The sequence below is a fragment of the Pogona vitticeps genome, chromosome 1 (assembly GCF_051106095.1).
Source record: "Pogona vitticeps strain Pit_001003342236 chromosome 1, PviZW2.1, whole genome shotgun sequence".
Classification (NCBI taxonomy): Eukaryota; Metazoa; Chordata; class Lepidosauria; order Squamata; family Agamidae; genus Pogona; species Pogona vitticeps.
The window spans coordinates 95,774,302-95,786,648 of record NC_135783.1 but is presented as its reverse complement, the minus strand read 5'-3'; the positions used below and the strand labels follow the sequence as shown (position 1 = coordinate 95,786,648).

Below are 12,347 nucleotides of genomic sequence, written 5' to 3'. Positions count from 1 at the left end.
CAATCTAAAAATATAAGAGGCAAAGTTATTTTGTTCTCCATCATTGTTTACAACAGCCTCGTGCCCAATTTCTTCAAGTCACATTGCCAAATTAAAAGAAAATGGTTTACATTTTATTTGATAGAGCTCTTGCACATCATACACAGACACAGAGAATCAAACTCCCAGGCTGACAACATGCAACTGAGAAGAAATCAGAAAACTTCATGCAAAAAGTTGCATATCATGAATCATACCTAAGCTTTGACTCATTAAGAGGATCAAGAATAAAGAACAGTCCCTTGGAAATCACAGCATGTTAGCTTTTCATGTTTACTTTCACATTAGAGGCATCAGAAGTTTGAGTTGTAAAAGGCGAAAGATTTATGGAACCACCTGAGGTATCTAAGGTCCCAGTCTGGAGCTAGAAGGCTCTAAGCTGAGACAGAAGAGAAGGGGCAACACTTGGCTGTGGTTCGGGGGCCTTATTGTGCTTTCAGGTTAACATTTTCTTTAGTGAAACTAAAGAATGGTGGCTAGGTTCAAGGTACTAAAAGGTGCCAAGAAGATTCTTGTGATTCCATGAAGATCATGCAACCCACTAGTGTGAAATACCAACCCAAGTAGTGGAAATACCATTGCTTCTTCAGGAAGTAAGAGTGCCACACCCACATTCTGCTTTTTGCCCAGGAAGAAATCTATTTCAGACAGGGGCAGATGAAGGCAAAAGACCTCACCAAGAATTTATCTAGGCTATACACTTATAGAAGTTTGACACCACTTTAACTGCCATGGGTCCATCTTACAGAATCCTGGGAACTATATTCCAAGTGACTGTGTACAAAGCAGAAGCCGAGGCTAAATGCCACAGCATGCACAAAATCAGTAACTTCTTCCTGGCAGGAAGCTGTGATAGTGTCAAACTTCTCCAAGTATCACTTCAAAGAATTAGGGAAGAGGATTTGTAGTGTGTTTGTGGAGCTTCTGGAAATACCCAATTGGCCTTTTACTACAGATAAAGTAACTAGGGTGTCTTCTCATTCTCAACTACTTGGAAAGTCCCTTGGGTAAAGAGACAATCTTCTGGCTTTATTTTGTTCTGCTACACAAGGCTTTCTGAATGGCTATGCAATTCATTCTGTTAGTATGCATTGAGTACCAGGTCTTATCTTCAACTAGCAGATCACCATACAAAAAATTACAGAGGAAAGAAATGATGTGAAATTTCAGGTAGTGGTATAATTATAGTAATATAAACAGTGTGCAACAGAAAATACACCAAAACATTTAAGATTCAAGGGACCTTTTGAAATATTAGACTTGGATAAATTAAAAATGTTATTGCTCTTCTTTCTTACACTCAGCGGACTAAATACTGTAGTAGCTTAGTGCAGCTGCATTGCATAAGGATAGAAGGATGGCCAACTGGCAGTTTTTAATAAGAAATTCTCACTGTATCTAATATATTAAAGAAGCATGACCAGCAGCAGAAGGAGAATGTAGATGAAACAAGGGAACAGACTAATGAGAACAGCTCTGCTCGGTTTGTGTTTGTGTTCCATAGATGCCGACTGATTTCTCTACCACAGATAAAATGGCAAGATAAATATCTGCTGAGCAAAAAGACTTAGATCCTCTTTGCTAAAATCTTGTAACAGCCCTACAAACACTTGGTCATTACAAGATTTTTTGCCGCCATGATCAACATATTTTTTTAAATTAACATTCTGGTTCTGAGTTCAAAGCTTCTTCCATCTGTTACTTTCCTATTTTCCAGCCATTCTCAGGATTGCTTTGAATAGTTTTAATGAACCTTTTGGCCTCATATGCAGCGTTTTCCCAATCTCCTTTATCTTCTAGAGCAATAACTAGAAGCACCTCTATTGGCTCCAGGCCCTGCTCTACCAGCTGGATATGGCAATCTAAAGGCACTGCAAGGGCATCATAGTTATAGTCTTTTGCCGCCATCTTTGGCTCTAAGTACAGCGTGTGCATGTAATCAATCCATGACTGCACTGTCTAGAAAATACTTTTACATAGACAGCCAAATAACACAAAGAACAACGCACAAATGCTTTCATTTCACAATTCTATAACAATACTGACCAGGCCATGAGAGATACTGAATTGTGAAAGGAGACAAGCACTAGCAACCAGTCATGATAAGAGACGGCTGGTAGACGGCTGGGAAACCCTGAGTTACAACAGGGTGGAGATGGAGTGGGGTAGAATTTCTCTTTTTTGCTGACCTCAGTATGCCAAAGTACATAGTTGGGACTTGACTTCTGGTTCAATATTTGTCACCCAAGAAATCTGTTACACGAGAGAAAACTGTCAATAGAAGCATCTTTTTTATTCTTTTAAAAACAGACTTTCTTGAAAATTTCCCATAATGCTCTCCGTGTACGTATATTTGCCTCAATACATAATCTTCTGTGTATCTAGCGATGGCTTGCCTCCATTATAATCTCTCTTTGCTCTTAATTTCCTGCTATGCTGTTATTTCCTTTTTAACTTATCTAGTTATTTTTTATTCTGTCACTTCTTCAGTGTGAATGAGCACAGGTTATGCAATGGACATAGGCACTGACATAAAGGCAGATGACATAAGCATGTTGGCTGTGATGGGGAGAGGGAGAAAAAGGGGAAGGGAAGGCAGAGAAAAAAGATGGAAGGTGAGAGCTCAAAAGGAAAAAATTGAGGAAAGGAAAATTTGACTAAATGGGATGAATTATTGTATATTATCATTCTTCTAATCGCTTTGCTTTTGAGTAGTGTTCATAGCAAAGGTGTATAGTTCTTTGTTCTATTTGTATATTAAGAACAAATGTTACAGTGTTTAAACTGGTAGAGCAAAAGCATGTCTTATCACAATTTTTCTGATACAAAGATATGCGGATGATGAGAAGTTTAAATAAATGGGATTGCTACTTTCATATATTTATATTGTCACAAAATAGTGTTTCTCGTCCATAGGTGGGTATAGAGCTTATGGGAAACATGAATAATTTTGAATGTCTTCATTGTAAAAGGTGTACAGATTTTCAGTGATGAGAATTCCCAGAGCATGGCAAACCTTTCTGATACAGTTTAAAATTCTGTTTCTCCACTTAACACTCTGAAGCCATTGCAGAAAACAGACCAAAAAAAAGGTGAGGAAATCACAGGTTTTACAAAATGAGTAACAAAGTATTATTTTTTCCTAACCATGTGGAATTAAGGAGTGAAGTATAGTGATCTGCACTGATACAGCTGAAATAAAAATTCTTTATGCTCCAAGACTTCACCACCTTACCTTTTGGGCTGAATAATGTGAGCAGGTCTGAAAGCAGGTCTGAATAACTGGTTCAATTTCTCTGGCTTTGCCATGCTTATGGCCCTTCATGATTCTCCTCACTCAAAGTGTCCCCCCCCCCTTTTTGGGAAGTCAGAGGCAATTTCTACCTTACAGTGTTCTAGCATTATATCTGATAGTATGCGTGCTCTGTTTTCTCCTGTGAGTCCACTTACACCATGCATGTATATCATGTTCAGTTAATGGCTCTCTTTGAAGGAACGTGAAAAAAGAAAACATGAAAGGATATTGAGCGAAGAGCTTGTGGCAGCTGTGACCTACCTCAATCAATTTTTACCTCCTGAACATGCTATTGTATATATTCCTTGGGACATGGCTAAATACACTAAGAGGTATGTGCTCTTTATTTTTCTACCTCTAGAGCATGTGAACATGTAAAGCACTTCTTGCTTAAGGACAAGCCTAATAATTGTTAGTTAGAGCATTTCTTGGGAGAACTCATTTTGTAGATAATGCATATAAATATCTACTTCACAGTTTTTCTTTTAGTGTATAGAACATTTAGATACCCTGTCATTTGTATTAGTCAACAGTATTTGGAAACTAGAGGTTCCGACACGGCCCTACCTTCTTTATTTTCTTTTGGCTTCCTTATCCATCATAACCCCCCTGTTCCAGCAGCTCTGCTGGCTGATGATCCATTTCCAGGCACAATTGAAAGTGCTGATTTTAACCTATAAAACCCTAAGTGGCTTGGGTTATCACTATCTCAAGGACCATGTTTCCCTTTATGAGCCTGTTTGGGTGTTAAGATAATCAGGAGTGGCCTTTCTCTCTGTTCCACACATTCACAAATGTGTTTGGTAGGAACACAGAGAAGGCCTTCTCTGTTGCTGATCCCAGACTCTGGAACTCCCTCCCACAGGAAACAGGCTGGCCCCATCTTTGCTGTCCTTCCACAAGCAGATGAAGGCTTTCTGTTAGTGATCAGCTGTCTGAGAGGAGTTTTCAAATGGAATGTTGTGCCTTGTTAAATGTATTTTTGGTGTTGATTTTGTTTACCATTTTAGAGTGGTATTTGTTTGATCCTTTTTAGAATTTGTATACTTGCTGTTTTTAGCTTTCAATGTTGCCTTTTAATGATGTGAGCACCCTTGGGTCCTTTTTAAGGAGAAAGATAGGGTAAAATATTTTAAAGAAATAAAATAAATAAAAATGTACAGATAAGTAAGTCTTGCTGAGTTGCATGATTGTGAATCCTTCTGATAATGCTGTAAAGATTGTATTATCACTTGTACTGATACAGCATGGGTTTTCCACTGGCTTTTATATTTTTAAAACTGTAGCAAATACTACTTTGGAGTTAGTACACACAAATTGAAGAAGAAATAAGTGGAAACATAAGTGAATTAATTATGGGCATTTTTCAGCAAGGGAGAAACAAATTCATGTATTCAATGTTTGTGCTTTAATCCCACCTAGCAAACTGTGTAACGTCCTTGATAGACTGAGTGTGATTGCAGAGAATGTGGTGAAGAAAACCGGTTTCTTTGTAAATCGTCGTGATTCCTACTGCAGTGTCTTGCGCCCAGATGAAAAGTATGTATGTATAAGATGAGCAGTGTCGTACTGTGTAATTATTTTTTAAAGGTACTTCAAGTAGTTTGAAAGCTTTTCATTTTATGCTGTTTTTGCTTTCTTGGAAGATGATGGCACATGATTCTAAGAACAGTGATTGAACTTTATTTTATAAAAAAAATAGAACTTAGCGAAGCTTCTCTGGCTGCTTCAGAAATGGTGACTGGTGAATATTAATTGTAGTTATTTTCTTCCACTGAGCTTAAAAACAACCTGCATCTATATATATCAAAATGGGGAATAGAAACAGCAGCTTATGTAAGAATTTGTCTTGAACTAAATTTTTCTGGATGATCTGCAAAAAACTGTCCCTTCTAAACAGAAAGCTAAGATATGGGTATAGATAAGTGGTTCCCAACCTTGTTCTTGGACTATAACTCCCAGAAGTCTCTGACAGCACAGCTAGTGGTGAAGGCTTTTGGGAGCTGCAGTCCAAGAACACCTGGGTTACCCAAGGTTGGGAACCACTGGTATAGATGGTTGAAGAAGTCTTTCATGTTAAAAAAAGCAGTGCTTCTGGGCATTGTGCTTCATCTCTGAATTTTTCTATGTTTAGCAAACATGCAACCTTTTTTGTGAAATACAGTATATAAAATACCAAGGTCCCAATGGAAAGAAAGAGTGTCAAGGTTACATCCATGAGCATCAATGAGATAAACCGTTGTATTACTCCATGAAGTTCGATTGACTAGTTTTGGTTCATAGTCTGAGCCTCATTTTTCTGGAGTGAAAATATTCTTGCCCAACATTATCCAGTTATTAGCCTATACCAACGTCTGGATGCTATCTGAAACAACTGAGCTTTTTTACTTGCATGATAATCTGGTGATATATAATTCCTTATTTAGGCTTAACATATTTAGGCTTTTTAATGCAGTTGTTTATTTATGAATAAAATCTTTATTGGCTGCCCTTCAGCCCTGACTCTCAGAGCATAAGATCTATAATGCAATTAACACAGTGAACATCTGGAAGGCAAAGGGGGGGTCAACGTTAGGAAAACTAATCCAGAGGTAGGACCTGGACTGTAATGCAGACACTCACAGGGAACTGGCCCCCAACTGATGTAAGTCTTATTTAATTTAAGGTGAGAGGAATTTGAATTAAACTTCTCATGCCAGGCCCTGAGGGGGAGTTTTTATTAGGCTTGCTGCCTCAGAAAAAAACAACAATTCTTGTAAGATATAGTTTATTCTTCTTTTGAGTAAAGGATGTATCCATATAGAAACAAAATCTTCCAAATTGGAAGCCCATTAATAGCAAATGTTCCTTTTATGTGCTTTGGCGTATAGTAAAGCAGGATTTCTAATCTAATTAAGTTTCTCTGAACTAGCTTTTCCCAATCTAGTACCATCTGAGTGGTCTGGACTAGTGATAATGCTTGACAGGAGCTGTAGTCCTCTTTGCAGGGTGCTAGATTGGAGAAGGCTGCCATGAACTATTTAGGGAATACAAATTGAATTGTATTACATAGTAAGATCTTTCTCACATGGGGTTTTCTCTTCGTAACTTGAAACTTAGCAGGTGAGCACCCTCTGCCAAACACAAAACAAGTTTAAGCAGAAATTTTTCTTGGTTGGATCCAGATTTTCCCAGAGTTCTGTTAACTAGATTATCTAGTAGGCAGAGTAGGGCTTGCAGATTCCTCCAGTCTTGTGCAGTTCACATGCCCTTATTCAGGAGCAGTTTGTGAGGAGATGCTGGAGGCTGCAGGGAGGAATGGGCAAAACTAGCTGCCCTGCCCTTCATCGGGGAATGTCTGGTGGACCCTGGTTCGCTCTGTCAAAAGGAGGACCCATTCTGTTTTCCAAGGATCCAGTCCATTGCCATATGGATGTCATATGTTTCCTTCATCATCTATGACTTGTTTCATTTGGATCTGAGTAGTAATTATGGGGATAAAGTGTTCTTCGTGTACTGTTCTGTACACTGGTGCACTGTATCTTAGATGGGAGCAAGAAGCAGAAGAGGTATCTTGATTGTACTTATTCCACAAGACTGTACTTGGATGATTACTGTATTCATTAAAATCTGTGAAACAATGTTTCTGTGGATGATTCAATGGTGAATAAGCCATTATGAAAGAATATTATTTAATATTGACTGGTAACCTTTGACTCCTTTCAGCCTGTCACGCCTGATTCTGTGGCCAAGGCGCTTGCTCACTGCCGTGCCACCACCTCCTCCCTTGACCCTTGCCTGGCCTGGCTAATCAAAGCAGCCAGGCCTACAACAACAGAATGGGCCACTGTAATAATTAATGGGTCTTTCCTTGAGGGCAAGTTTCCATCTGCCCTCAAGGAGACACTCATTAGGCTCATTAGGAAGAAACCCAGTTTGGCGGCGGACGAAATTGGCAACTATAGGCCTGTCGCCAATGTTTCTTTCTTAAGCAAAGTGGTCAAGTGGGTGGAGGCCAACCAGCTCCAGGCGGACTTGGATGAAACAGATGCCCTGGATCCATTTCAGTCAAGCTTCAGGCCGTGCCATGGTACAGAAACGGCATTGGTCGCCCTGTGTGATGACCTGTTGAGGGAGGCTGACAGGGGCAAAGTGTCTCTGCTGGTCCTCCTCGACATCTCAGCGGTCTTTGATACCATTGACCACTGTATCCTCCTGGGGAGGCTCTCTGAGCTAGGAATTGGTGGCCTGGCACTGGCCTGGCTCCGTTCCTTCTTGGAGGACCATCCCCCAGAGAGTACAGCTTGGGGAGAGTGTTTGGGCCCCGTGGAGTCTCAGTTGTGGGGTTCCACAGGGGTCAGTTATCTCCCCAATGCTGTTTAACATCTGTATGAGGCTGCTGGGTGGGGTCATCGGGGTGTGGAGCATCATGTCACCAATACACTGATGACACTCAGCTCTACATCTCCTTTTCACCAACCGCAGGAGATGCCGTTCTGTCTCTTCAGCACTGCCTGGGGACTGTACTGCAATGGATGCAGGAAAATGGGCTCAGGCTGAACCCGGACAAGACGGAGGTATTGAGGGTGGGGGCCTGGGAAACTCCCTCTCTTTGGGGGGGTGACTCTTGCCGCCAAGGATGGGGTCCGCAGCTTGGGGATCCATCTGGACCTGGCGCTCACTATGGAAACTCAGGTGGCGTCGGTGGTCCGTACTGCCTTTTTTCACCTTCGGCGGATAGCCCAGCTGCGGTCCTATCTCGATGCTGGGGCGCTCACTGCCTTGGTGCATGCGCTCGTAATCTCAAGATTAGACCACTGTAATGCGCTCTACGTGGGGCTGCCTTTGAGGCTGTTGCGGAAACTCCAGGTGGTGCAAAATGCAGCGGCCAGACTACTTAATGAAGTGAAAAAATGCCAGCACATCTCACCCACTCTGGCCGCACTGCATTGGCTGCCCATTTGGTTCCGCAAGTGTTGATGCTTACGTACAAAGCCTACTCCCACCAAGAACTACCCATATCACTCGATCAAGTCAGGAGGTGAGGCTGAGGAGCCTGACACTGAGGGAGGCCCGTAAGGAAAAAACAAGAAATCAGGCCTTCTCGGCAGTGGCTCCTCGCCTCTGGAACAACCTTCCTCCAGAGATTCGTGAGACCCCATCGCTGGGTATTTTTAAGACCCATCTCAAAACTTGGATGTTCAATCAGGCTTTCCCTCCAGATAACACTTAACCTTTTCTTCTTTAATTTATTTTTTGTTATATTGCCATCTTGAAAATATGTCTACTGCTTATTGTTGGCTGCTTATTGTTATTGTGTATAGTATATTGGTTTTTTGTTATATGTACATTTTATTGTGTTTATATGTCTGGAAGCCGCTTAGAGTGGTCATTTTGAACAGATAGGCGGGGTATCAATCAATCAATCAATCATTGATTAGAGGATGCAAAATGAGCTGTTTGTGAGAAGACTTTGTCTTGAGAGTCAAAAACATTCAGCCTTATCTATATGCTGATTCCATTTGCCAGTAACTATGCTGACAATGATTCTAAGTGGAAGTGTGACAACAATTCCGTCTTTAGGCATTTGCAGAAGAATGGCATTTTTGTGAATAAAGTACTGTTCCATAGAAGAGATTTCTCATCCAAATTTGGCTTGCCAACACAGTGACTTCCCAGCCAGGAATCAAGGAGGATGCTATGGTACCAAGTATTCAGGCTGTATGACAGCATTCTATATACCAGTGTAGCTGTGCAAAGGTTACATGTGAAGTCTTTGTATATGCGAGAAAGAGAAAGAAATCATTTTGCCTTCTGCTTCAGTGTCCAGCAAAACCAGATTCAGATTTAGATAAATAGCATGCTGTTACTGTTTTATTTAAAATGGGGGGGGGGGAGGAGAATTACATAGGTCCTATGATAAAAAATAATTCCGATAGCTACATACTGTATATACCAAACCATTACACATGACCAAATACCATCCTGCAGTTTATTACTGCAGAAAATAACAAAGACACTCAAGTTGTCATTCTGTTTTAAAATATCTGATTATTTCTTATCCTTATATCTTACCTTGTTCCTGGAGCAGTTATTCTTCTGTATCTTGCCAACCCTACAAGAATTTGATAAAAATATATCCATATTAGTTACATAATTTTACAAGAATGTGTGTGCTATTTATTTTGGTACAGAAGCATATCTCCTTGAATTCTTTATTTGCCAGATTCCTTCCTTCCTCCTCTGTATATTGGCTAGTAATTTATTGGTTCAAGTCTATCACTATAAAAGTTTCAGTTCTTCCTTGCCACAGTTTATTACTGGTATCTTTTGGAGACACATGTCTCTTCATGTGTCCTTTATAACATAATTGTATTTTTCTGTAGTCTTTCAGTCTTTTCTGTTGTATTCCCATAACTGGCTTGCAAAGTTTTTTTTAAAGAAAGGGTAGATTTGCTCCCACAACTGTGTTCTGTTATTTTTTAAAAAATCACATAGACAGTTGAAAAGAAGATACAGCACATGCAGCTTATGGGCTTTGAAAGCTCTGTGGAACTCTGCTACATTTTTTAAAAGCCCTCATAGCCATTGGTTGAGCATCTGAATTCATGAAATGTCTAGTATTCTGGAAATTGCTGCAAAAGACAACAGGGACACATGCTGTGATTAGTCCTCAGGAAACAAGTGATTAGTGCTGTTGAACTGATAAACTGTTAGACAAAGGAGAAAGGATACCAGTAGATTCACTGTTGTTAAATGTTTTTTAATTGTTTTTAAACTTGATTTTTAAAATCTAAAAATTGTTTAATTGTTTTTCAAATATAATATTTATATAGAGTTTTTAAATATGTTGTATTATCTGTTGTGGACCACCTTGGGTTCCCTATGGGGAGAAACCCAGCATATACATAAATAATTTAAATAAATAAATAACAAATAGTATGATAACATCACTTGGACTTCAGATATCTTGTTGATTTCCTTCAGTCATCATTACAGTAGATCTGACTCTGTTGAGCAAAGGTGAGGCTTTTAAGTTCAAATCCATGAGCCATCTGTCTTCTCTCCATTCTCCTCAATAACAGGATGGTGGAAATGTGGCTATCCAGAAGTAATTGGACTGTAGAATCCATAAATATTAGCCAACATAGCCAGTGATGAGAGCTTATCAGACAGTATCTGGAGCCCAATTAATTCCTCATATGTGCTGTATAGGGAATGATGCTAGAAGGTGAACAGTCAATTCTAGGTTTTGTTGATACTGTAAAGAAAATAGCTAAGCCTTTCCTCTGATTGAGGACAAGTCTTGGTTTGTCGTGATAGGAATGAACTTCCATAAGCCGTGTACTCACAAATTGCCTTCCTAGAGCTCATTCTTGCTTATTCTCATAATAACAGTAAACCATTATTCACTATGACATCCAACAGTGAAGGAGGATGTGGCCAGCTTGAACCAGGATTGCAATGTCTAATATATTATATGTCCGCTTTGATATGCACTTTCCCAAACATTAATGTTGGTCTTAAAACATGAATTAAAAAAAAAACAGAATGAGATGTCTTGTCTATGTTTATATTTGTAAAACAATTGAGCCTACTTTGATTTTGAGTGAAAAGCTAAGTCTATACTGTTGAAATCAACTGTTCCAGCAGCTAGGTCAGCACTGTAATTTTGTATATGCAGAACTATGCATTTTTACCCCTCTTCCAAGGGCTCTGCATATGATTTAGTGTAGCATCTCGAGGCCTCCCTATAAAGCAAAACTGCTAGAATTAAGTATCTACATAATTATCACCCCTGTGATTTAGCTCATGCGCTATAAATTTCTACAGAATTACTCCCATGGAACTTTACTTTATTGACTGAGGGCAGGTTGAACATAAACCTTACAGTATAAATCCCTTGTAACATACAGTGTTCTGTATTACAGGTGGAATGACATAGGAGGATTTGTTGTTCCCACTGGCCGTCTTCAGGTAATGAAATGGAATTGTTTTTTCAACTATTGTTGTTATAGATCATTGAAAGCTATTTAACACTTTTCCTTGGCCACGGCTGAATACACTATTATTATTATTATTATTATTATTATTATTATTATTATTATTATTATTATTATTATTATTATTATTATTATTATTATTAGTATTAGTATTAGTATTAGTATTAGTATTAGTATTAGTATTAGTATTAGTATTAGTATTAGTATTAGTATTAGTATTAGTATTATTATTATTATAGTAACAATTATAGTAATTATGTCCATACTAAGTTACTGTTGCATCTAAATTTCTCTAATTTGATATATAGAGGCCTTGTATACATTCCATTTGATGTGGAATTTGGAATAATTTGAGTAGGATGGCCACATGCATATTGCAAAAAGAGAGAGAGGGAGGGAGGGAGAGAGAGGAAATGCATCTCTGTGAAACTCAGCTGAGAACTACCCACAAAACACTTAAGAGTGTTGCTGGCTGGGGAAGGGAAGTAATGACAGACCCGTATATAATTCACATCTTTGACAGAGAGTGGGAAGTAAGATAGAAATGGAGAGAGGAAGAAACACTGATAAGAGCCAGACAGAGAACAGAGCAGGTTGTCTACGACAGTTCCAGCTTCCAGCTGGTTCTCCACAGCAACAAGACCAACCTTGAAGGAACTCTTGGTGTGTGACAGTCTGATAGCTCAGTGCACTACATCCTGTCTTTTAAAATGGAAATCGCCAGTCTAAGACAGATGGCCCTGAGACATAGAGCCTAGCAGTTCAGTAGGGGCCAAAACCAGACCATGAATCAGAATCTGCTATTTAAGGCCCCTATCCCACAATTAAAAAGGGCCTGACTTTGCCCACAACCAGTGCCACTGATAAGGAGTACAGTCATGCTGGGCTGTATCCTGTAAAGGCTTGTGTCTGATGAGTGCTGGATCTCTATCAAAGATTTAGTGGTGATAAGGCCATTCATTCACAAGCCTTTCAGGGAGACACAGATTTTACTCCTGGCCTTAAAGACAAGAGAGGGGGCCCTATGAGGC

General features: G+C 39.5%; 1 protein-coding gene across 2 annotated transcripts in view; it reads left to right on the top strand.

The window, feature by feature from the left end:
* FIG4 (FIG4 phosphoinositide 5-phosphatase) overlaps positions 1-12,347 on the top strand; it is an 87,686-nt gene that overhangs the window by 36,769 nt on the left and 38,570 nt on the right. For both annotated transcript variants that reach the window (XM_020801341.3, XM_072997976.2), the window contains exons 11-13: positions 3,533-3,666; positions 4,757-4,873; positions 11,245-11,290. In XM_020801341.3, coding sequence (XP_020657000.2) covers positions 3,533-3,666; positions 4,757-4,873; positions 11,245-11,290 — 297 coding nt within the window. The remainder of the gene's footprint in view (positions 1-3,532; positions 3,667-4,756; positions 4,874-11,244; positions 11,291-12,347) is intronic.